At 42.6% G+C, this 23622-nt stretch overlaps 1 protein-coding gene across 1 annotated transcript in view; it reads right to left on the bottom strand.

Moving 5' to 3' along the window:
- The window catches only part of ntng1a (netrin g1a), a 121677-nt gene that overhangs the window by 47597 nt on the left and 50458 nt on the right, over positions 1-23622 (bottom strand). The window contains 2 exon segments of the mRNA XM_055037181.1: positions 16180-16657; positions 16660-16819. Of these exon segments, the coding sequence (XP_054893156.1) occupies positions 16180-16657; positions 16660-16819 (638 nt within the window).

Raw genomic sequence — 23622 nt, 5'->3', positions numbered from 1 at the left:
AGGACACAGTGAGGCATCTTTCGTTTATGGTTGCATGTATTGTGAAAGTAATTATGTAGGATTGTTTCCATGCTAGATTGTTTCCTACATGAGTAGTTATGTAGGATTGGAGTGTGAGATGTCTGTTTAAGGTGAAACAGTAAAATTCAGATTGGGCACGAGTTCAGCCTTTGACTAGACAACCTCCTAACCTTCATCTGATATTTTTTGGGACTGGCTGTTCTGCTATTCATTCCAGAATTAACCCAAGCTGAAGTTCATTGATTGATACCCAGATATCCTGATCGAGATTCAGTTCAGAAATACGTCAAGATGTCAAGGTTTTGAATTAGAAAAGCAGCTCCTTATTACACTATTATTACAACTACCGTGTTTGATCTGCAGTATTATTTTTTCCCCATTTACTAAAAACCTGAGTTAGTTTTACTATTATGCTGCTGTCTTTGCCAAATTTCTATTCCAAAGTAGATTATTCCTGTTAAAGTTACATTTTAATTATACAAAATAAATAAAGAAACACAGTTACTAGAGTTGTGGTGTTTTAAATGCTCGGCAACATTTTAAAATTAAAAGTAAATGGATCACTCAGAACTTTGTTTTTTGAAGTAAAACTTTTTCTTTCTTTCTTTTTTTTTTTTTTTAAATCACGGCACTTTTTAATTCAAGGTGATGCTGAAAATCTCATGTCAGCCCGAGCCTGATGGACACCAAAAAACGACGGTCACTGAAACTTCCAACAGCCGAGGCCGGAGAGCTGGATGTGGCGTCAGAAATGGAGGATATATTATGCTAACTGTGCTCCAGACGCAAAGCATAAATGTGCACAAGTGTGTGTACGTGGATAGGAGTATGGGAGCTCCAAACTGGAATGCATGCTAACAACCCGGCGCATATTCATGGGAGCGCCTCGACATCGGAAACGCCGCGCGCCGACGGAGCGTGAAGTTCCCTTGTCACGCGGGTCAAGTCCGAGACGCGTCGTTCCGGCCGGAAAACATGCTCCCTTCATTGTCGCCGCCAACTTCTAATAACGGCGAACTCAGTGGGGCATAAATCAGAGCAAAGAACACGTATCTGCTGTATCAGCAATGTGGCGCTCAAAATATTGGAGTGGCGCTGTATCAAGTTTCACTGCCAGCCTTATCTTCGAAAGTGAGAGGGGGATAACGATAAGGGATGCTGCTTCAATCCTGAGGAGGAGAAAGGGGATTTGTTAAGATGCTCCTCTTCCTCTCCTCTGCTGATAAAGTCTGTCAGTTGCGACTTTGCCTCCGTCTGACTCGTGAAAAACAGAGGGATTATCTGATGCATGTTCCGTGGATTTATCTGCTGCGACATGCTGGCTTATCACTTAACTTTGCTTCAGCTTAACCTTTAGGTGGCTCTGGGATCATGTCGTGCTGCTGCATTGTTTTCACGCCGCCGTCAGATTTTCTTTGGTCTTGTGAAAGACAAACGGCGTACGGTTGTTGCCACGCGGCGAGAAGGTCCTGGGTGCGCGTGTGGTTGTCGTCCGCATCCTCCAGCTTCCTCCAGGAGTGCAAATAATCACTGTTGATTTTATTAGTTTCTCTAAATTGCCTCTACGTAAGGCCAGTGACTGCTGGAGATAGAAACTAAGGTTTGTGAAATCCTAAAAGAGTGAGAGATTATAAAGAATGGACGGATGCTTTATTGAGTCTGGTTTCATAAACAGGTGAATCTCAAAAAGCTTTTATTTCAGAAACAGTAAAAACCCCGAAATAGAAATGTACCTGGTTATGATGCAGTGGGACACTGTGAACTCCCCAACTATGACCTCAGAAAAAAAAAAATCTATTTGGAATATGGGAACATATTTAGAGCTTACTTCCAAGATATGAATATAATATTGCCATAAAATGTGGATTGCATGTTAAGGCGGAATAATTCATTTCTGAGTCTCCATATTAATCTGATGAAGAAAAGTACAGAATTACAAGAAGTCCACACACTATTAGTGACACATTGTTGAAAAGATAATAATAATAAAGAATTGATTTCCATCCATTTTGTCACAACTTGTCATTTCATTCAACAAATGAAAGAAGGGTCTATGCTCTGTTTTCCAGTTGAGAAAGTGACAAGTTCATCTTTCCCTCATGTCTGCTCTATATGAGAAAAAAGTTTGCATTGAACTGTAAAACAGCACAAGACGTGACACGCAGCTTTCACTATTTATTTATACGTAAAAAATGATGCGCCAAGAACATAGGAATCCTTCCAGTCCTTTTAGTTTTAATTACCGTGCACAATGAGATTCCCACCATCCCTTGCAGGAAAGCAGTGTGACGACGTGGCCTTCTTCAGCGCGCTGGGGTGGGGCAATCATTCATTCCAGATAAACCCGCAGCATGTTCGCGGCCTTCACCGCTTTGATCAAGAGAGATCCATAAACTCCGAGGCGCTGGCTTCAGCCGCGGCGGAACAAGTGTCTCCTAATCCCGCTCTGACAAGGTAATCCACTCCTTTAGTCAGAATGCAGACACACACGAGGACTGAGTGCTCAGAAATTGTGTGTATAATTAGGTAGCACTGTCCTTTTTCAGCCTCTAATACGGAGCCTGAACCGGGTGACTGAGGACTTCTTGAACTGTCCCTTATTAGTTTGAAGCATTTATTATGTTAAAGAATGTTTGGTTTCAGATAAAATATTTAGGCAAAAACAATAAAGTCACCACAGCTTGATCTTTTTTTTTCCTTTTTTGGTGCTCCGAAAGTTGTTTGTTTGAACAGACACCCCTCATGTTCACTCACAGTTGTCAGCGTTTTCTCCAGCTATCTCTTGCCGAATCCGAGGTCTGAAGGCAAGCGTTTCTCTGCGACGTCTCTCCTTACCCGGCGACGCTCCAAAATATTTTTTCATTTTTCTATTTGCCAACACGTTGGGGCTCCAATGACCAGATGCTAAATTGCCAGGTTTTACGCATTCGCCCTAAATTACACCAGCGGGGATTTCCTAAGGCAATCATCTGCTTGAGTTGCGCCAGATTCATTCACAGAGTAAGAAACGAGACAAAACAAACATGGCGTTGTTTGTGTGAGGAATATTTAAAAATAAAAAATGAAATGGTAGGGGATTTATCAAAGCAGAGTACAATACATTAAAGCTGGATTGTCTTGGAAAAAGGGCAATTCAGCAAACACAGACTCAGCAGTAGAAATCCATCCTTCTTTGATCCCGTTGTTTGTATGTGAGAGTGGTAAGGAGAATGTGGCTTTAAAGGGCTGTGGGAAAATATATATATATTTAAAAAAATAGTAGTTTATGCACAAAACAACAAACAGGAACTGAACTCTCACATTCACCCTCTATAGACAAACCGGCTGAATAAAACGCAGCTGCAGCCCAAGAGTTTCTCATTTTTTCCTTCAAAAATTAAATGGACACATAAAAATGTGTTATATTTTCTGTACTGATATGTATTTAGTTTTCTTGCTTCCACGTGCTCTTCCAGGAGGAGGTAGACTGAAAAGCAGATCTACGGGAGAGTTTGGCGTGAAGAAAAGATTTGCGTTGACAAAGAGAAGCTGTCAAAAAAACCAAAAAGCAATCGAATAAAGAAAAGGCTGGTCAGCACATCTGCTTTTATGCCAATAATTTTTTTTTTAATAAAATTTTTTCACTAAATGTAGTAGCACCGTTAGAAAAAATAAGTCCAGCAATAGCTGCTACTAACTTTGTGTATCTGCCTACACTGCCAATGGTCCAATGTGTTTCATGAATACTTGACAATACTACCAGCTAGTAAGAGCTAGTTTATAAAAACTTTCTGCAGTCATGTTTTGGTTTCATCCAGCAGTTCTGCGCCACTAAGAAGTTGACGAAAATGAGTAAGATTGAGGCGAATCCCGAAGGAAGCGGGAAGTAATCAATCGCCGATCCGTCCTTTTCTTTTGGAGTGAAACCGCGCGATCTGATGAGATATGAAATAATCCCCCATTAAATTACGGCGGTGGACACGGGTGCCCTTCGGTGCATGCTTGAGAAAGTTAGCTCCAACTTTTGTTTCCCCATACGTGAAAAAGTGAGACATCTTAATGGAGATCTAGGAGCCGCATCAGCCCTGACCACCGGCAGACTGCCGATACCCAAAGCGCGACTAAAACTGTGTCCGCTTTTCTTAAAGTTAATTAAGAGCTTCACCCACTGACTGATCCGACAAAATGATCGTCCACGTAAAACATCCTGCTCTTCCGTACAGGAATACACTCTGTGTATGTCTGTTGCCAGAGCAGGACGCGGACGTCTATGCAGATGAAGCTGTACAGTCAGCTGAGGCTTCGAAATTTATTTGAAGACTTAGCTAAGTCCGTTACTGTAGGGTAAATGAATATTTTATCTGATTTAGTAAACTTGCTCTCTCTTAAAAAAAAAAAAAGAAAAGCCTCTAATTTTTTTTTTCTTTTTTTTCACAGGAGCTTTTAATTTAAAGTCGAGACAAATGAAGAGAACAGTGTGGAGTGAAGGGCCACCGCCAAATGTGTTGAAGTTTTGTCTGTGGATATTTGAATAATTCAACAAATTCTTCGGAGGAAATGCTGTGGTCAGATGAGGTAAAGACGTGCGGTGTTCTGGATTTCTGTGTATGGAGGAAGATGAACTTTGTGTGCGTCCATAGAACGTGCTGTAAGACGGACGATAACGATCAAAAGCAGAGACAAAGAACAGGCCGGGAAGAACAGTGAGTCCGTGAAATGGCCCAGCAAGTCTCTAAACTTCAGTCTTACAGAAAATCTGTAAAGGAGTCTGATACTTATGAGTCTCCCGTTTGGCAGCCGTGAAACCTGAAGGATTTAGGTCTTAACAGCCCAAATGAGAAGTGTGCAAACCTGATGAGTGATTGTACCAATCACCTTATCATGATTTGCTTGAGGCTTGTATTCTCATCAGCCTTAGTGGGACAGTGATCAAGACTTTAACTGTTTCTGTCATCTATCTTTCTAGATCTGCTTACATCTTTCTATTAAAAAAAAGAAGCCGCCATGATTCTTCTTTTTTTTTTAAACAATGCTTCGTCTATAAGAGCCATGGTGACAAAGCTATGACTAACCCTCTCCAATTACAGTGGCAGTGCTTTGCATTCAAAGCTGTCTGGTCCCAGAAAACACAATTTAACAAAGAGTGCTTCATTGTTTTGCAATAAAACGGGTTGCAGGTTAACAGGAGAGTGACGGAAACACAAACGATGGATCCCAGACGGCTTTTTGATACAGTTAATTGCGCGATGGTTATGAGAAAATATTCAATGGATGGCTTTTTTTATTTTTTTATTCTCAAACTATCACCTTCCATTTTATATTCTGTTTATTCATTTCTTTCTTCACATTAATATAGAAGCTGCACAAAGTTATTTCTGCAGCAGGGTATATCTAGTTAATTAGATGGGGGGTGTCAGCTTCTATATCAATTCCACTCAAGCAGCAACACGCCCACAAAATGCATGGTTTCCCCTTCGGGTAAGTCGCTTCGAATTGTAAATGCTTCGCATAAGTAGACCATGTGTATTCCCGTCGGCTCCTAAATCCACTGTCCACACTTGGCGCAGATCTGATGGCCTTGTGAAGCCGCCTCCTTCCTTCTCGCAAGCACGATTCAGGGAGAGCGAAAAGATTCTGCTCCGACTGATAAAAAAAAAATCCTTTGAGCTTCTCGAGCTGGCAGACCTCATGCAGGTGTATTGCCGTCGAGTTTGAGGCGGATTGAGGGAGGAGGATCAAACCTCGGGGAGACTGATGGAAGTCAGGAGTGACATTTGATGTGGCTGCTGCTCACACGGAGCGTAGAGGGAGACCGCGCTAATAGGAAGGCAGCCAGGGCTGCCGGACTGGTGGAAAGTTAGCTTCTGTAGGCATATCTTACGTCTGGTAGTTGGATCTGGAGTTCTAAGACTTGGTGGGGGAAAAAAAGTTCTGAGTGGAAATGCACAGCCGAACTCATCTGACACTTGTACAGAGTTCAACTATTTCAGTCTAGACATCTATTTAGTTTCCATTTACATCTGGCATAATTATGCTCAACAGACACCAATCTGCCTCGATTATATAGTCAGTCATCCACATGCCTTGAAGCCAGCCTCCAGTGGCCATTTTAGGAACTGCAGCATTAAAATGTCTAGTCTAGCGTCCCTTGAGGTTATTGTGGTTATTACAGTGTGACAATGCATCCGAAATGACATTGGGTTCCCGAGAATGAGTTGAAGTTTGCTAGAACATTCCAGTCTAGGTTTAACCAACAAAAACACTAGAGTTGTGTTTTCACCAAAATATGAATAAAATGATAGGAATATCCTTAATGTTAGTGGAAAGCACTTGTGGGTATTTGCTACAGTGTGGAAAATATGGATTTTAGTCTCTTTCGCTGGTAAGTTTAAGGTGCATTCACACCAAACGAGTCTGACGCTTCAAGTTTGATGTGAATACAGACTCTCGATTCGCACCAAACACGTTTTGAGCACCAGGCGCGTCTGGTTTGCATTTCAAAGTCTGTGTGGAGGCGCGTGGACGGTGCGTCAGACGAGTCAAAATCACTTCAGCTGTTGTTTTCCGTTGCCGATCGATTTGTTGGACATGTCAAACGCGCCACGTCACGCAATGCTAGACGCTTAAAACGCACTTAACGGCGGGCCCTCGACATGGCTCCATGTAGACTTTGACTATAAATCTGCTGCACTTTTCTTCTGAGCCAATTTGTGAAAAAGCAAAGACCTACAGGTCCAAACAGCAAGTCTGACTGTTGGCGCCACCTAGTTTATTAGTCCTTATTCACATTATAAATAATTGATGTCAAAATTCCTTCTCGGTACAGTTGAAGGCAAACCACAGTCTAAATGAAGAATAAAAGGCTGAAATGTCTGTATCACAAGGTGCTAGAGCAGTAACTTCTCATACAAGCATTGGTGAAAGTGCTGTCTGAATTATTATTTCTATGCAGGCTCAGTATCCTGTGTTGGTGATTTGCTGAGTCGGTGCTTTTCTGTTCAGTTTTACCTCCAAAACAAGTTTCTATTTTTAAGACAGGGTGTAAAACTTGGAATGCAGACGTTTTGCTCGATTCACGTACATTTCTACAAACCTCCCTTCTGTTTCATCTGTGATGGTTTCAGTTTTTTACAACCATCCAGATTGCTATGCTTACAAAGAAGTCAACTTTTGGATCTGGCAGTCTTACGTTTCAGAAAAGTGCTTCAGTAATCGCTTACTCACCTTGAAGCACACTGAAATGCCAGGTTTTGTTTCAGTCAGGACTCAGAGTTTTACTCTTTGCACATTTTTTGGACTCTTAATTATTATGATAATAAATGCATCTTAATTCACGTCACCGTTTATGCATAAACCAGACCACAAGTGGAAATAATGGAAATGCGGGAAGCAAAGTGGTGGATTAATGCTAATCGGTTAATGTATCTAATAATAACAGCCGGTTACCACATTTTTTAGTCTTACTGCCAACAGAGATTGTTTTTTTCTTTTTCAGGAAAGACCATCACATTAAAATGATAATAATAAAAAAAATAAAATAAAATAAAAAACCTCGACCATCTTGAGTTTCAGCCTGGCTGACCATTTAAATCCCCCCTCTTCGCTCCCTTTTTTTTTCTTGCTGAACCGACAAAAGGCTGTTGGATGGTTCGGTTGCGAACTAACATGTGGCACGGATGTTAACAGATGGTCCAAGTTATTTGGCACGGTTGCTTTCACCCGTCCCCACAAACAACGCAGCGGTCTCCCACACAATTCATTTAAAAAAAGAGAAAAGAAGCTAAAATGCAGCACAGGGTAAATAGATGCTTATGGCTGCACACACACACGCACACACACACACACACACAGAGAGAGAGAAAGGAGAGGCAGAGTGAGGCTAAAGAGGGTGGACAAGTGGAATGACTTATTCAAGGAGGAAGTGGGCAGCAAGAAACATGAAATTAGCACAAATAGATTATCTGTCAACTATAGGCGGGCCACAGTGCAAGCCAAGCAGTGTGAAGGGAGAAGAGGAAGAAGAAAATAGATCGACCTCTTGTTTGTTCCTCCCTTAGGGGAGCTCCAACCCAGACGTTACTCGGCAAATTGCTGATCTGTATTTGGAGCAGCTGTATCCAAATCACACATGCCTCCGAACCACGCGGTAATTAGAAAAGCGCCAACGAGGGCAGCCGCGCAAACATGAGTAATAAGAGCGTCTAAGGGCTTAAAAGGTTTTTTTCTTTTCTTTTGCACGTTGCAAATATAATGCGCCTTGGACCAGCGACAAGCCGAGGATCGAACCAGAACATGTTAAGGGGCGAGGCTCTGATTCTGTCACAGGTACCGGAACAGGAGCATCATGGGAAGATTTCACCGTTTTCATTGGACAGTATGTAATAAAAACAACTTGTGGAGTAGAAGGTGAAACTGAAGCGTAAAGGGTTGATCGTGTTTTTTTTGTTTTTTTGTTTTACTTTTGCAGTAGGAGTAGTGCTATATTTGCTGCCAGCTTTGAATAAAATCTGCTGCTTTGACTCGAGGGATACAAGAGAAAACAATCCAAAACCAGAACCATTCAGGTAAGGGTTTGTGGTTTAGTGTTGCTGTCTGATACCCGGGTACACTGAGACGCACAACGGATCAAACCCTGGTGTTATTTATCCAATATGAGGCCAGTCATGTATGATGCAGAGGACAACTGATCACAGAGTAAAACTCAACTATAGATTTTTGGTGCTTGTCTGTATTAAAATATTATTTCTGAAATCATTTTTCCACTTCTTAAAAAAATATGCCGTTAAAATGCCTTCATACAATTTTGACTTCTCTGTATGCGGCGATCCAGAAACGAGAACAAGTCATTTTCGGTGTAACTTTATGAGCTCTTGTTTTGTCAGCATCACTGAGGGCTTTCACAAAACTCCCTCCACTTGAATCAGGGTTGAAGTCTGGACTTTGACTAGACAGTGATTTTATTATTGTGCCTATGAGATAAGGTGTAGTTTTATTTTCCTATAATAGATTAAGTCTATTGTCTCCCATCTCTTTATGGTGAAATGTCTTACAGCACAAACCTGAATGTTTTTTAGTGGGGTCTTTATAGTCACAGCGATGCATGTTTGTCAAATAAAAGGAAAATGTCGCCTGACTGGTTTTCATCTAAACCATGCGTTTGCTTTCACCCCTCTTCACTCTGATGCACCCTACTAAAAACTGATTGCCCTCGTGGCTGCAATGCGACAAAGACGTGAAAAAAGACACTTTCATTTACTCAAAGTTGTTATCTGACAAGCGGCGCGTCGAACAAAGTCAGAATCCAAAGTTGCCTAAAATGAGCCGGGAGGCGGAGATCTTAATCAACTTTTAGGAAGAAAGTCTAAAGAAGTGATGCAACGCTTCAATGGCTGTTGGGTTCCCAAATTGCTAATCCGCCAGCAGTGTGAACGTGTGCGAAGCGTCGGCGCAGCAATGAAACTGATCGCAAGACGCAAAGCAAAGTTCCCACAGCCAGCAGAGAGAAAAGGAGACACAGAGAGAGCTCAGGAAGCTGAACTCAACCAGAGTGATGAACAAACACAATGCAGTAAATCCGCAAACCAGACATGCAGAATACCGACAGAAGAAATCCACAATGTAAGATTTGCATCGTACTTCGGGTTCTGACCGGGGGAAACTCGCAAACATGTTCAGTATTTTAGGGGGGATTATTGGGGCTCATTACTTTTCAATGCTCTGTCTCCCAGGGGTCGGACAGGAAGGGGGCGAGGTCCCTCGAGGGAGAGGAGAAACGGAGCGAGACGAGGAGGGTGGACAGAGAAACCCAAAGCCCGAACAGAGATCCTTTAGCAGCCTGGATCTCCTCCAGCTTTAATTACACCGTATTGATCACAGGCAAGAGGAAGAGGGAAGGAGGAGTGTGAAGAGCCAGAGAGAGAGCAGCTGAAACTGCAGACTGCAGTTACTGTAAAGCTTTAAAAAAAAAAGAGCCAGAGCAATTATTCCAGTCATTCAGCAGATTATTAGAAAATCGTCTTGTGAACCCTCCGAACTCTCCATCTCTCTCTCTCTCTTCCTTTCTCTCCCTCCACCTGCCTATTTAGCGGCGCTGACACATTGAAACGGCCAGGGTGTCAGAGGAATTTAAGTCACCGGCTACTACATTGTTTGCATCCAGCTCCCAGCTCCACGGACAGTTTAATTTCAAATTCTGGGGAATCAATTATTATCATTATTTTTATCCTTAGGGCCTTCGGTCCACTCTTTGCTTGTAATCATCCATGACAGAGCGCTCAGCTCTCGGGCTTTCACGCAACAATTTCAGCTACGGTTCTTGGAAAATCAATGTACTTTTTTTTATTGTTAGATCTCGCTTAAATTTTTGGAGTTAAGCTCATTTCAGTTTCACATAAAGGCCAAGATAAATATCAAAAAATGCTTTCTTGATACCAAGAACTATTTTAACCCAGTAAGAACCAGTGTTTTAGTATTTTTGCCTACTTAAATATTAATCAACTAATAATAACTTAAAAATTTACAACTATCATGTTGTAAATTTGGATATAATTCCCCTCCAAAGGCTCACAAAATACCACAACTTGATAATCCTTGGCTGAGAAAGGATTCTGTGATTCACTGTACCAGATTATTCAAAACAGAAGCAAAGTGTTATTTATATATGTATATATATATATATATATAACATTATCAAATATATAATGTTGGTAATGCCTTAGAAAAACAGAAATACATCTGCAAAACATTTTAATCTACAAAGTAGAATCAAAGCCATCCACAAGGGTTTAAATTATTTTCTTTATGTTTTTTTACTCCTGGATCTTTCAGGGTTAAATGATAGTAACGATTGCCATCAAGTGTTTGCAAAACGTTGCAGCGAACCTTTAACATCGCCGTGGAAATGCACTATTTCAGCAAGGGTAGAGCTCTCAAATGTGGACAATCTCGTTAAAACCACTCAAATTGCTCAAATCCGGACTTTACCAGCCCAATCCCGGGAATGCGACCTGTTATTCCGGAGTCATTTAGAGTTGGACTTCCTGGTTTGTTTCGGATCGTTGCCGGTCCAGAGTGTTAACCTGATTGTGGGACGTTCTCCCCCAGATTGTTCCAGTAGAGAGCAATTGTCATGTTTCCATCAGTAACGACTCATGAATGCTGTGAAGCATCAAAGCAGCCCAAGACTGTTAAACGTATACCTTCCGTAAAGTTCCACATTTGTCTACTTTCTCTAAATCAGTTTTTTTGTAGTTGTTGTTTTTGGGGATCTGTGAGATAGGCTTTTTATTTCAGCAGCGATGCTTACCGTAGAAACCTTTTCCTCGGATCCCGTTTTTTTTTTTTTTTTGCTATAGCCCATTTCTTATGATTGAATCATAAACGTGGACCAAGACATCTACGTCCTCTTTAAGTCTTTTTTTTTGTGTGTGTGTGTCAGGAACTTCTGGAAAGTTTCTCTCCTCCTTCGTTTGTGTGAATACTGGCTCACAGTCCCAAAGCTGTAGAAATAGCTTTGTCATGGTTCCCAGACTGATTCCCATCTGCTCACGAATTTGTTTAGATTGAAACAGAAGAGTCTGAGCTAAGGTCCCTCACGCCTGCAGCGAATTTAGCATCCAGACCATCATAAGGGCGGGTATGTAAAGACCGCTTCTCAACATGCACGAGTGGTCATTAAATGTCAAACTTTGTGGATACTCTGCCAAGACACAATTTCGCAATTGCTGTGTTTCCATTAAATAAGAAATGAAATGAAAATCGCAAGTTTGTTCACGCGACAAATTATTTAAAAAACATGCCGCGCCGCCGTCCTCCTGCAACTTCCTGTCGCCTTTTCCGCCAGTGGTGGCGTCCAGTCATCGATCACTTGACTGCTGTGATCAGGGGAAAGTGTTTTTCATTTGCAGTTTTGCCAAATACACCGATTTCGACGAAGCCGAAACATTTTTGCCGTATTTTCATGAAGCAATTTCATTTGCGTAATTTCAACAGCTGCAATTTTACCATTGATGGAAACGCGGCTACTGACTGCAGGTCTTCAGGAAACGGGTTAGCTTTCTTTGGAGGAAAAACAAAATCCTATTGGCTTTGATTAATTGCACGCTGATCTATAACATGGACTTTAGTTAATTTTTGTTTTCAGATCCTCTTTTTATTCCTCCAAACTTGCAGAGCAAAGTCTTCACTTTGCATCTCATAATGGCATAATTATGAACAAGCAAGGAGTTTTGAATGCACCTCGAAGCCTTTTAACCGACTTCCTGTTGTGAGACAACTTCTAAAATAATTTTCTGATTTTTATTGTCTAACACTAATCAGGGCTTAGATGGACAGATGATTAATTTTTCACAAAGAACCTGATTTGAGTTTAAAAACCTAAATCAAATAAAATTGTCATTTGAAGGATAATTTGTGTCAAGTTATCAAAAGAATCGCTTTTCTTTTTTTTTTCTTTTTTTTTGCTGTATATACAACAAATGGAGTAGAAACACATTTGGAGAACTTTTTTGCTTCATCCTTCTGTTCTACGTTGACCTACTTTGGCAAAAACACTGGCTCTGTTCCCCAGAACATTGTGAAAAAAGGTCGAAAACCTGCAAGCTCCTCCAAACCGCACCTCCCTCGGCATCCGCTTTCACTCCTGATCCACGCGAATGCAGGTTGAGTCCGGCACATGGACCCGCTCCAGATCCAACCTCAGCGGCTCTGTGAAATCTCTCGCAGAGAACTGTATTCCGGGGTTAAGGAGCTTACGCCTGATACTCGACGTGCAGAGAAAGGCGTTGAGCTGCGATTTTTCTCGGGATGGGTGGAGGTGGGGGGGAAGGGGTCGTAGAGAGGGGTAACGGAGCCTCTCTGTGTTGAATGTGCCTCATTATTGCTGAACTGTGCGTTACCTTTGGTAAACAGTGGGAAGCATTTCTCAGCCGAGCCTTGCTCCACAAGCAGCGGGCCGGTAAACGACCGCGGGCCTCCGACGCCGGCGCCACAAAACCCATCGCTCAAACCCGAAAGCCCCCGCAGGGATGTAAGAGTTTGGTCATGATTAGTCAGAAAAGAATGAATAATCTGTGCTTTCGACAGCCCCGTTCAACTCTTTTGTTGGTAAATTCCCGCACCCTCGCAGTTATTTTTGTGGAATGACCTTCTCAATCACCAGAAACGTCAGAAATTCAATTTCTGAGCGTGGCATTCATTATCATAGACCCTTTTTTTGGTGCTCAGGGGTACATCCCTGTTGACTGAGCACAAAATAGAGGCGTTTGTGCTTAAAATAATGACATCTTAGGGAAATTAATAAATGCGAGGTTAATTAAAAGCCTTTAAGGCGTTTGGCAATATAAATGTAAATAATGTCCCAGCAGCAGAGACATTATTGCATTAAACCTGTGCATTAAACACTAGAAGAGTGACATCATTTTGTAAGCCCTGGTAGAGAACACGCACCGATGTAATTATGACCATGAACCCAAAGTGACTGGCTGGACAAGGAGAGTGCTACCAGAGAAACAACCAATAGGACCATGGGAACGCCGGAAGGGTCAGAGAGAAAAACAACTCAGGTGGAAGAACTCACCATGAAACACGGTGGTGGTGGAATCATGCTGTGGGAAAGATGAATGGAGCTAAACACAAGGCAAAAACCTTCTATCAGAGACCTCCAGGAAGACAACAACTCTAAATGTGCAGCTACTAGCTTTTGCATTTCTATGAAGTTCCACTTGATTCTCATCCCCCTTTAGTGCTCCCTCTGGGATTTCTCCCATTGAGCCGAATTTCTCCAGCAGATATTCTGCCAGGAAAACCAGCAAACAGGAGAAATTTGAATGATGACGTTGATTTTCTGCGCTGCTTTAGAATTGTAGTCCGCCTGTAGTTTCAGCAATGGAGGAAATGAACGAGGAAGTGAATGAGGACGTGAACGAGGAGGTGAAAGAAGCCGTTCAGCCCAAGTTGGCCACACTTCCTCTGAACCCTGGTGTTTTTTGTTTACAGCACAGGCAGTTTCTGGTAAGCTTCATCGCGTCGAACTGGTGCAAACGTTAGCAGTTGAGAAAGATTTTAAACGTCCACAGTCCAGACTCTATGCACTAGGCAAAGCGTAGAACAAAGGACTGCTTTTTCCCTGGCTAGATTGCGGGTGAGTTAAACTGACCCAGTCAAAGCCTAGGCCTTAGCTATGGACCTGTGTTGGTTCATGGTAATAACTGAATACAAATCACTTTTTATTTGTATTTGTGTTTCATGTGTGAAGAAAAGGAAAAGAAATGCAAAACTATGTATTATTTTTGCTTCTATTTGTCATTTATGTGTTACTTCGTATTTACAGAGCCTATTATGTCCATGAAGCCCAACGAAATGCACTGACACAATCCAAAAAAGTTCAAAACACGTGCAGACTTTGCAAGGCAGCATTGCATATGTACGATCAACTCTAACTTCTTGCGCCTAAACCAGACATTTCCATTAGTCATCATCCCACCCGAGGTTTTCAGTGCAGCACCACCCCAGACTGGCAGCCCGATTCCAACACTTTCGCCCGTTCCCTTGAACCATTGTGACGTTCCGCCGTGCTCCGCGTCCTCACGCTGCGAGTTTCTCATGGGTGAGAAGTAAAACGAGGGTAATTAAATCTTCACCCCTCCAACTCCCTCTCCAACCACATCTGTCGAACTGAAAAGCCACGCTGCGTCAAAACAGATCCGCCTGAGCCTGCGCCCCACTGACTCCCGTAGTAGCGCCGAGGAGCCTGGGAAGCCGTTGTCGGCCTCTCCGCAAGCAGCCTAATGCCGACTTGTTTTCACGTCACATGACCCTCTGCAGAATCATTAAATCAAGCGCTGACTGAGGCGCCCTGACGGTTGGAACTTCACATCTGATGTGTTTCACGCGCTTAACAGGCGGCTGAGTGAGTTTGTTGTCCGAGGTGGCGTGCTTCAGTAAACTGTAAGCAGTTCGCTTGATTAAGGCACGCCGACATCTTGTGAACTCTGCACACCATAATGGATTTCCCTGCCTAATTGGAAAGAATGGTGAACAGTCAACACATTTCTTTTTTTTTCCCCCTCACAACTGGGCAGCTGCTCAATAGTTTGAGGGGGAAAAGAAAAAAACAAACCACATGAGTATCTTTCAAGCAATTATTCCTCCTCGTCAACCTTAAAAACCTTCAGTAATAGCTACTGTGCCATAAAAGAAATAAAGAAATTTAATTATTTTTTTTTTTTGCTATTTTGTCAAAAAAATATTTCAGCTCATCATATATGTTTAATATTAGACAATGATCATCTAAATATAGACAAAAAGGAGTTTCTAAACAACAATTTTATTTATTTGGAAAAACAGCATGTACCGAAAATATGGACTGGGGCAAAGCGTTGAGGTTTAACTTAACCTATTGCTGCTAAGAAATCACTTTAGTAGAACTATGACAACATGAAGAAAGTGAAAAGATCTCAACAAGCAACGCATTATTCACCAACCTAAAGACCTTCAAGAACAGACATGAAGTCTTTGACATCTAACCAGTTCTGGGATCCAGATGTACCGCAGTTAGAGCCATCGTCCGCAAATGGAGAGAACGATGAATGGCGGTGAAACCTTATCGAAAGCAACCAGCAGTCACACAAAGTGAAACAAATTCATAGAGGACTCCTGCAAGGGGTCACGAAAGAACGTAGAACAGTGACTTCGACACTGCAGACTTCAGAGGCCTCAGTTCTCTTCTGAGGTTATGGCATAAAAATAACCCTTTGGACCACTGCAAGCCCAAAACTACCAAAGCAGAACACAAGTTTCACATCCAACAAAGATATCCGACTGACTCCCACGAGCTTGTGAAAATAAATGAAATAAAATCTGAAGATCGACAAGTCAAAAGTGCAACGTTTTAGACGACATTTTTAAAATCGACAGCATTTGAGAAGAGAGAACATCAAAGCCAAACAGTTGCTTTTTCACATAACACCAGATTGCTCTGGGTTGCTTCTCTTGCTTTATGCATTAAATCATAATGAGAGAACAATATTTTCTACTGTAGGTATTGTGTGATATTAAAAAAATGTAAATGTGACACACACAAAAAAAAATTTGCTAAAGCTGAAGAAATTTGAAAGAGAATAAATGTGTTTTCAGAGAACAGTGCTTCTCCCAGTTGACTGTAATTGAAGCGTTTCTTACCTGCCCTGAACTTTGATGTCAGAAATGGCGTAGAAGTATCTTGACAGGCTGCTCTCGTCCACCATGGTGGCCCCAGTAGCGGGCCGAAGCAGCCGGATCCTCAGGTCCGTGATGGTGAAGAAATCCCGCAGGTTCTTGGTCGTGTCCAGCTGACCGTAAAGCGAGGCCATGTTGTGCAGCCTGGGCCCGGCAAACAGTGCAAAGCGGTCCTTGATCTCAAAGCGCACGGTTTTGTCATACTTCCACACGTACCCTCGGGAGTAATCCTCCGTGCAGATGATGTCCAGCAGGGTGTGCTGAGAGAGGTCCTGCACCGTTTTGGGCTCCATAGTGAAGGCGTCCAGGCAGTCGGTGGCGTAAAACTGGTAGGGTTGCCAGGTTCGGCCGTAGTCCAGAGATTTCTCCAGGACCATCTGCTCTGGCCGGCCCGACTCGAACGTGATGACGATGTCGTCGGTCAGCTCGATGGTTTTGTTTAGACAACGCTGATGACCAAAACGGTTGGGGTCGTACTTCTCCAGGTCGTGGACTGCCAGAAGGTCGTGGGGTTGCGACCCTCGACGTCAAACATCAGCTGTGGAGGGTGCGCCAGTTCCTCGGTGCTGGCGTCGCATTCGTTGTTGCACATGTACGGATTCTCCTGCGAATGACAGAAAACGGCGAGGTGAGAAAAAACCACAGCAAAGCTGAAAGGTACGCCATTCTTATAATTCTAGTGCAAATATCTTAGTACACTTGAAATAAGACTAAACCAATTACAAGCAACTTTTCAGAAAGATATAGGCGCTTGTTTTAAGTCAATATTAAGTACCAGTTCCACTGTCAGATTATTTCAGTAATAACAAGATGATTTCTATGTTATAAGTGAAAAAATATACCTGTTGAACAAATAGTCTTTCATCAATATTAAGGAATTATTGACCAATTATTGACTCATATATTACTGAAACTTCTAAGATGGTTTTTGACTTACTTCAAGTGTACTAAGATATTTGCACTAGAGATTAGACCATCAAATATTTGGTAAAACTTTGTGTTTTTGCAGATCTGGAAGACATTTCATCTTATTTAACGCACATCCCAATAAAAACACATTGGCAATAGTAATATAAGGTGATAAATTGACCCATGGACGATGTTTTTCAACCCTGAACTTCTTAGTTCTTCATATTTATACTAAAACAAAATCTCATCGACCTACTTGTGCGTTGTTTGTCGCTCAAGCCCGAATTAGACTCGCGGATCGCAGCGTTTATCCCCGAGCTTTAATTCATCCAGCACTTTGCTGGAAAGAGGTCTTTCTGAAAACATTTGTCCAATTCACCACAAATCATTACAAGGCAATGTTCTCTCCTCTCGCTCCCTGGGGGCTTGAACTAGCTGTTAGGAGGAGACAGCACTCCTCCAAGAGGACCTTTCAAGTGCTACAAGCTCCAATTTATCAGGACAAGATAATCCACTGCTTGATTAGGTGGGAGATGTCACCCTGTGCATGAGAGGGGGCGCGTGTGTGTGTGTGTGTGTGTGTGTGGCTGCCTGTGTGGAAGTGAGTGCGGCGACATGGTGAGGAAACAGCGAGAGCAGCTAGACTCTGATGTAAGACGGTGTAATGAAGCAGGGAGGCAGAGATTGAGTAAGTTAGCGGGAGAAACAGCTCCATTCGGCTAATAAGCTTCGCAAGTTTTCCCTCGTCCTCCAAGGCAAGGTGACAATGAAACAGGGTTCTGTCAGGCCCTCTGACTGTTGGAGGGGCCCCCCATTAATATCCTGTCTGAAACGTCCCCTGCAGGTTTCCCTGAGCGCCGGACAGCGGCGGCGCTTGGAGGAGACAGCTGAAGGTGGGGGTAAGTGGTGAAAATAAAATTCCAATCCGGGTTCCCAGTGTTACAGCACCGTGGTATGAGGTTAGGTGTGCCATTAACGGCAGCATCTGGCGCGCCTTAAAATACACACACAGATGCGTAATAACTCATAGGCGACAGTTATGTGTGCTTAGAGGCAGTAGGCAGTCCCTGAGAACTTCCACTTGTTATGCGTTGTGGATGTCTGCGAAGGAGGGAACATGGATTCATGGCGGCACAAGTCAGAGCTTTATGGACCAAGGAGGATGGAGGAGAGCGTGTCGGTTCATTCATGTTGGTTACAAGCTCTGCAAAGGTCTTCGTCTGTTGCGTATCCACCGATTATATTCAAGCTATTCTTCTTAGTACCGGATAAATGTGAACGTTACAATTGTTCTTACGCTATTTCTTTATATGTTCAAGTGTTGTCTGTGTCCCTCAGGATAACCTACAGTTGCAAAAAATAGTCCCACTGTCTTTTTGGTAGGAAAGCATCAATGTGAACATAATCCTGTATTTATTGCTGTTATTTTTGATAAGCAATACTTGCCGAAATTATGTATATTATAAATATTTTGCTACCCTTTCCTACACCTCGAATCAAATGACCGCATCACCAACTTCACCACTGCTCCTCCGCTTCAGCTACACGGCCCACGAAGCTGCGCTGCATCATTGTCACTGTCACGTGACCGATCTACTCCAACGGCAACAAGATGGAAATACAAATCGGTTATTAACATCGGGCCATTTTTATTTATCAGACTGATACCGACTGATATCGACAATATATTTAGCATCATTCTGCAAACTTCTCGCTATAGTCTTCTTGAATTTTGCGAATTCCTACTCAGAATTGAGTCACATTACTGTTTGGAGAGAGAAGATTGGGTCTTCGATTGGTACTTTGTGAGTAATATCGACTAAAATGGATCATTGTCCATTTAGAAGACAGATTCTGACTCAACTTGTTCTATCCTGGCTAATGTCACGAGATCTTGCTTCAAGCTCTCTACATAATGTTCTCTCCTTATGATGCCATTTATGTTTTGAAGCACACCATTCCCTCCACCAGAAAAACTGGCAAATACATGAAATTTTGTTAGTCCTGTGTGATTACTTGAATCATAAATAGTTCTTTTCTCTTTTATATATTTTTTAGATCTATTTTCTGTGATGTGGACAGATGCATGGCTGCTTAGTTGTCCACGATTAAAGGTATCCTTTAAATCCACTATTTCACAGTTTTACAATTAGATATTGGTCTATTAAAGGCCCCTTTTGGATTAAAATATTGACCCCGATGAATCAAATCCATAATCTTGTTGTATTAAATTAACCCAGGCTTTGGCACGTCCACATTTAACTCTGGAACTGGATGAACATATCACTGAAAGTGGGTTGCTTATAACAGATCTTGAAGAGGAACAACATCCTATGCATTTCATATTCTGCATTGATGTTATACACATTCACAAAGACTATAGCGACTTTTAATAAATTCTGTATACCATAGATTTCATGACATATGAAATAAAATGTCTTTTGTTTTACTACTTTTATATTTTCATGTGTGTTTGTTGCAGCTCCTGCACTACTTAATGAATATGAATGATGTTGATGCTCATGACTTTATGCGATAAAGAATAGGACAACTTGTGTGTGTGTGTTTATGGGAGAAATGTAGAACAGCTGAAGTAAGGAGAGTCTAGTGCATGCACTGAGTGGATTTGTAAATTATTCAGTCAAAACTCTGGCAAAGTCACTTCCTGACCTGATTCCTCTGAACCCACGTGTTTTGTTTTGCTGAGCTTATCAGAAGCTTAGCGTGACCCGCAGGTCGACCTGCGCCGCCCCGGGGTCACGGGCTGACCCGCAGATCGCAGCAGGTGGGCCGTTAAAAGGCAGCCGGCAGATTGAAGCTCCGCCGCTCACATCGGTTGTTTTTGCATCAGAACTTTGCAAAGTTGCAAATGAGACGAGCAAATATTTCCCCGGCTGTATTAAAGTGTTCAGTTTTGTGGGGGAGTTTTTTTCCCTCCAATGGCTCTGTGCTTATCTTTATTTTCTCAGAAAATAAGTGCTTTTGTTTTCACAATATGCTTAATTTAGAGGATGTCACTGAAGACTCAAACTCTGAGCGCGCACGCAAAAAAAATAAAAGAAAACTACAAAGAGTTTTTTATTTCAAAATAATAAAATGCAATTTGCAATGATATTTGAAAATCACTGGGGAAAAAGCTGAAATATTTTCTGGCTATACACTTTATGATGAGTCGTAACAGCAAAATTATAAAATGCCAAAATTTAAGATTAGTGGTTGCCCTGAAGTCGGTGTGACAAGGCAGGCTTTGAAACAGTTAACTGAAGAAAGAGCAAATGAAGTAGGAAGCAATCCTCTTGACTCTTTGGCTTCTAAGAATAGATAAGGACTTTTCTTTGTGCTCAAGTGTTCTGTTTGTAATTTTGCTGTGTCTCTGCGTTTTTTTTGTTTTTTTTAAAAAGCACTCTACAAAAACAAATGCTTTATTCACAACATTTCTCAGCATTTCTAATCCCAAAGAGATCATGTTCATCAAGGGAGGAAAAACTGTTCCATATTAAACAAGGCAACAATCTATTTTGATTTACTTTTTTTCTTTTTTGGTAAATGTGACACACTTTTCAGATTTTTTTGTTGTTGTTGCAAACTTCCTTAAAAGCATTCCCTTTTAATATTGAGTTCCTTTAAATCCAGACTGAAACACACCTGTTCGGAGTTGCTTTTGACCCATAACCACTGGAACATTGACACTGGCAACATACTGTATCTGATGTGCGTTGACGATTTTGACAATATAATAATGATGGTCACAGGTTTCTGAAATTGGTGCTGTTCTAATAACTGTAGTATAAACTGATGAGTGCATTGCAGTTCCCCAATGCAATGCAATCTCAAAGGTCAGTTTACAATCCTGTTATTGCACCATAAAAGCAAAAGGCAGAAAGTATTTGCACCCTTCTTTTTTTTTTTTCCTAATAAGTCATATTTATTGCTGCCACTGTTAACACCCACGCACGCGCTGCTCCTGCCTTCGCCAGCACATCTCTGTAATCAGACAAAGATAGATATCTCTCCATCGATCCCTGCGGCCACGCAGCTGAAAATCTGCTGCGTGCAGCACCTGGCAGCGCTGACCACCCCACGCCCCACCCCCCGCCGGACACGCGCAGGTTAAAGCCTTTCATTAGCGTCTCCTCCGCTTCTCGACAAAATACTGCCTTTATGAAGATCGATAACCTCGCCCGGGGCCGCTGGAGAGGAGGAGCGCGGAGATTAAAAAAAAAAAATAATAGTAATAAAAAATGCTGAGTGTACTGACAACCCACACACACACACACACACCCACACACACAAATACCGAAAATCAATAGCAGATTTCTGCGTCTCGCCGTGGCACGCTCAGCAAGATGAATTAACGGGGCCGCGCGCGGTAAAACAACTGATGGCACGAGACAGCCGCATTCCTGTAATTACTAAAGATGTTTCTATTAATCCGAACGTGATGATAAGTGGACAGGCAGGGATGGAGGGAGGGCGAAGCCTTTAGAGATTACACAGCCGGCGGCGGCGGGGTTCACTGTGGCGGACGGGTTGCGCCAAATCAGTCCTAATAGAGATGCCTCCGCTCCGCCCCACCCAAAACGCGCCGGCCTAATCCGATTATGAGGCCAGGTCTTCAGAGGGGGTGAGTGGGGGGCGTCCAGGTTGGTTGGTGCTCATGTACCAGCGAGGATGACGCTCGTGGGCGGATTTCATCAGCTGTGAAGAAGCGGCGGCGGTCAGACCCCCATTACTGTCGGGCTAATTTAGCCGACCGACCGACCGGAGGAGTGAAAACAAGCAGCGCTGGAACATGGCGGCTAACGAGTGAAGCTAATAGCGCTCCATAAACATGCCGTCGTGGTAACAGCCTGCTGCTCTGAAGTCGGTAAACTTTTCAACTTCTCAGTTTCCCATTACAGTTCGCCTTGAATATATGAATAAATTTTTTTTTACGCTTTCTTAAAAAAAAGTGCAGCCCTTATTTTTATGCAGGTTCACAGTTTGCTAAGATGACAAGATTAGTTTTGTGTGTGTGTCTGGTGTTCTCTCAACAAGCCATGATCTTTAACTTTTTTTTTCTGTGAAATAAAACAACAAAAAAAGAGCCCTTTTTCCTCATCGGTTTATCGACTTCCTGCGGCAGCAGGAAAGGATGCGAGGCGTAAGGATGCTTGCACAAAAGAAGCGGGAGTTACCAAGGTCCCATCATTTCCAATAAGCTATGGCCGCAGCGGCTGACAGCCTCGGTCCAGCCACGCCGGAGCGACTGATGGAGGACGGGGCTAGCGGGAATATAAATTTACTAACAGCAGACAAGCCATCCAGATAGATGGGCTCGCACCAGTCAAATCCATCCATTTGTGAGACAGACACTTCAGAGGTGGGACAGCAAATTGAGTCCACGCTATCCGCCTTACACCCTTACTTTTGGATGCATAGAATCACCTTCGAGCAGGGCTGCAAGTCAAGTTCAAGATTATTTGTACAGCACATTTCGGCCACAAACTAGTCAAAGTGCTCTACACCCTAAAAGTATCCACTTTTTCAGGCAGGCCCACGTCGACAATGTTGCAGTAATCGATGCGACTAAAGATGGATGGATGAGTTCATCTGGATATTGCTGGAACATTAGTCCTGCTTTAAGAAATGTTCTTCAGGCGTTCTTCTGATTTTGGAATTGTTTTTTATGTGACTACGAAGGTTCAGATCAGAGTCCGTCATTACACCCTGATTTCAGGCCCGATCGCTCGTTTCCAGCTGCAATAACTGAAGAAGTGCGTTGACTCTAGATCGTTCCTTTTCAGGTCCAGAGACAATACCTGTTCAGCTCGAGAAAGTTAAAGCGCATCAACCAATTGATTTGTCCTCGGATTGGTTTGGAGCCGCATGGTGACATGGTAATGCAGAGAGCTGTGCAGATGAAATCAGATCACGTTCCAATTATATGATGCTGAAAAATGTGAGTAATTCACACAACGGTTGCCTACCTTGCACGACTGGTAGAAACACGTGAGCGTTTCCTCCCTGATGTGAGACTGACCCAATCATTTCGGTGCCCCAAAGACACCTGGTTGGTGGAGCTCTCATGTCGTCTGTTAAAAATTTTACCAACACGGATGACTGTTTTATTGCATCAGCTGTAAGAAATAAAATGTCTCCCCGTCCTCTCCCTCGAAGCAATTTTTTTCCTGCTTTCCGTGTGTTTCTACCTCTTTTTATTTTTCATTGCAAAGGTGAGTGCACTGCGCAGGGGGCTAAAGGGTTAAAGCTATCCCTGTGCCAATAATGAGACCTTGTGTTCCACAATAGATTCCTTCAGCTCAATCCAGGGGCTTGACTGTGGCAGTGCTCTCTCAATTTCAAAACCTCCTCCTCTCTCTCTCTCTCCAGAGTCATGCTAGCACCATTATCGGACCCCCTCCGCCTCCCTCCACTCCTGGCGGTGGGTGGTGCAGACAGAAAGAGGAGCTTAACCTGGACGTGGGATGAATACATCATGCCAGTGTGACAGATTAC

This window comes from Poeciliopsis prolifica, unplaced genomic scaffold (assembly GCF_027474105.1).
Source record: "Poeciliopsis prolifica strain line A6 unplaced genomic scaffold, Auburn_PproV2 SCAFFOLD012, whole genome shotgun sequence".
NCBI classification, from domain to species: Eukaryota; Metazoa; Chordata; class Actinopteri; order Cyprinodontiformes; family Poeciliidae; genus Poeciliopsis; species Poeciliopsis prolifica.
Note: the sequence above shows the minus strand (reverse complement) of the source record. Positions and strands in the feature narration are given on the sequence as shown.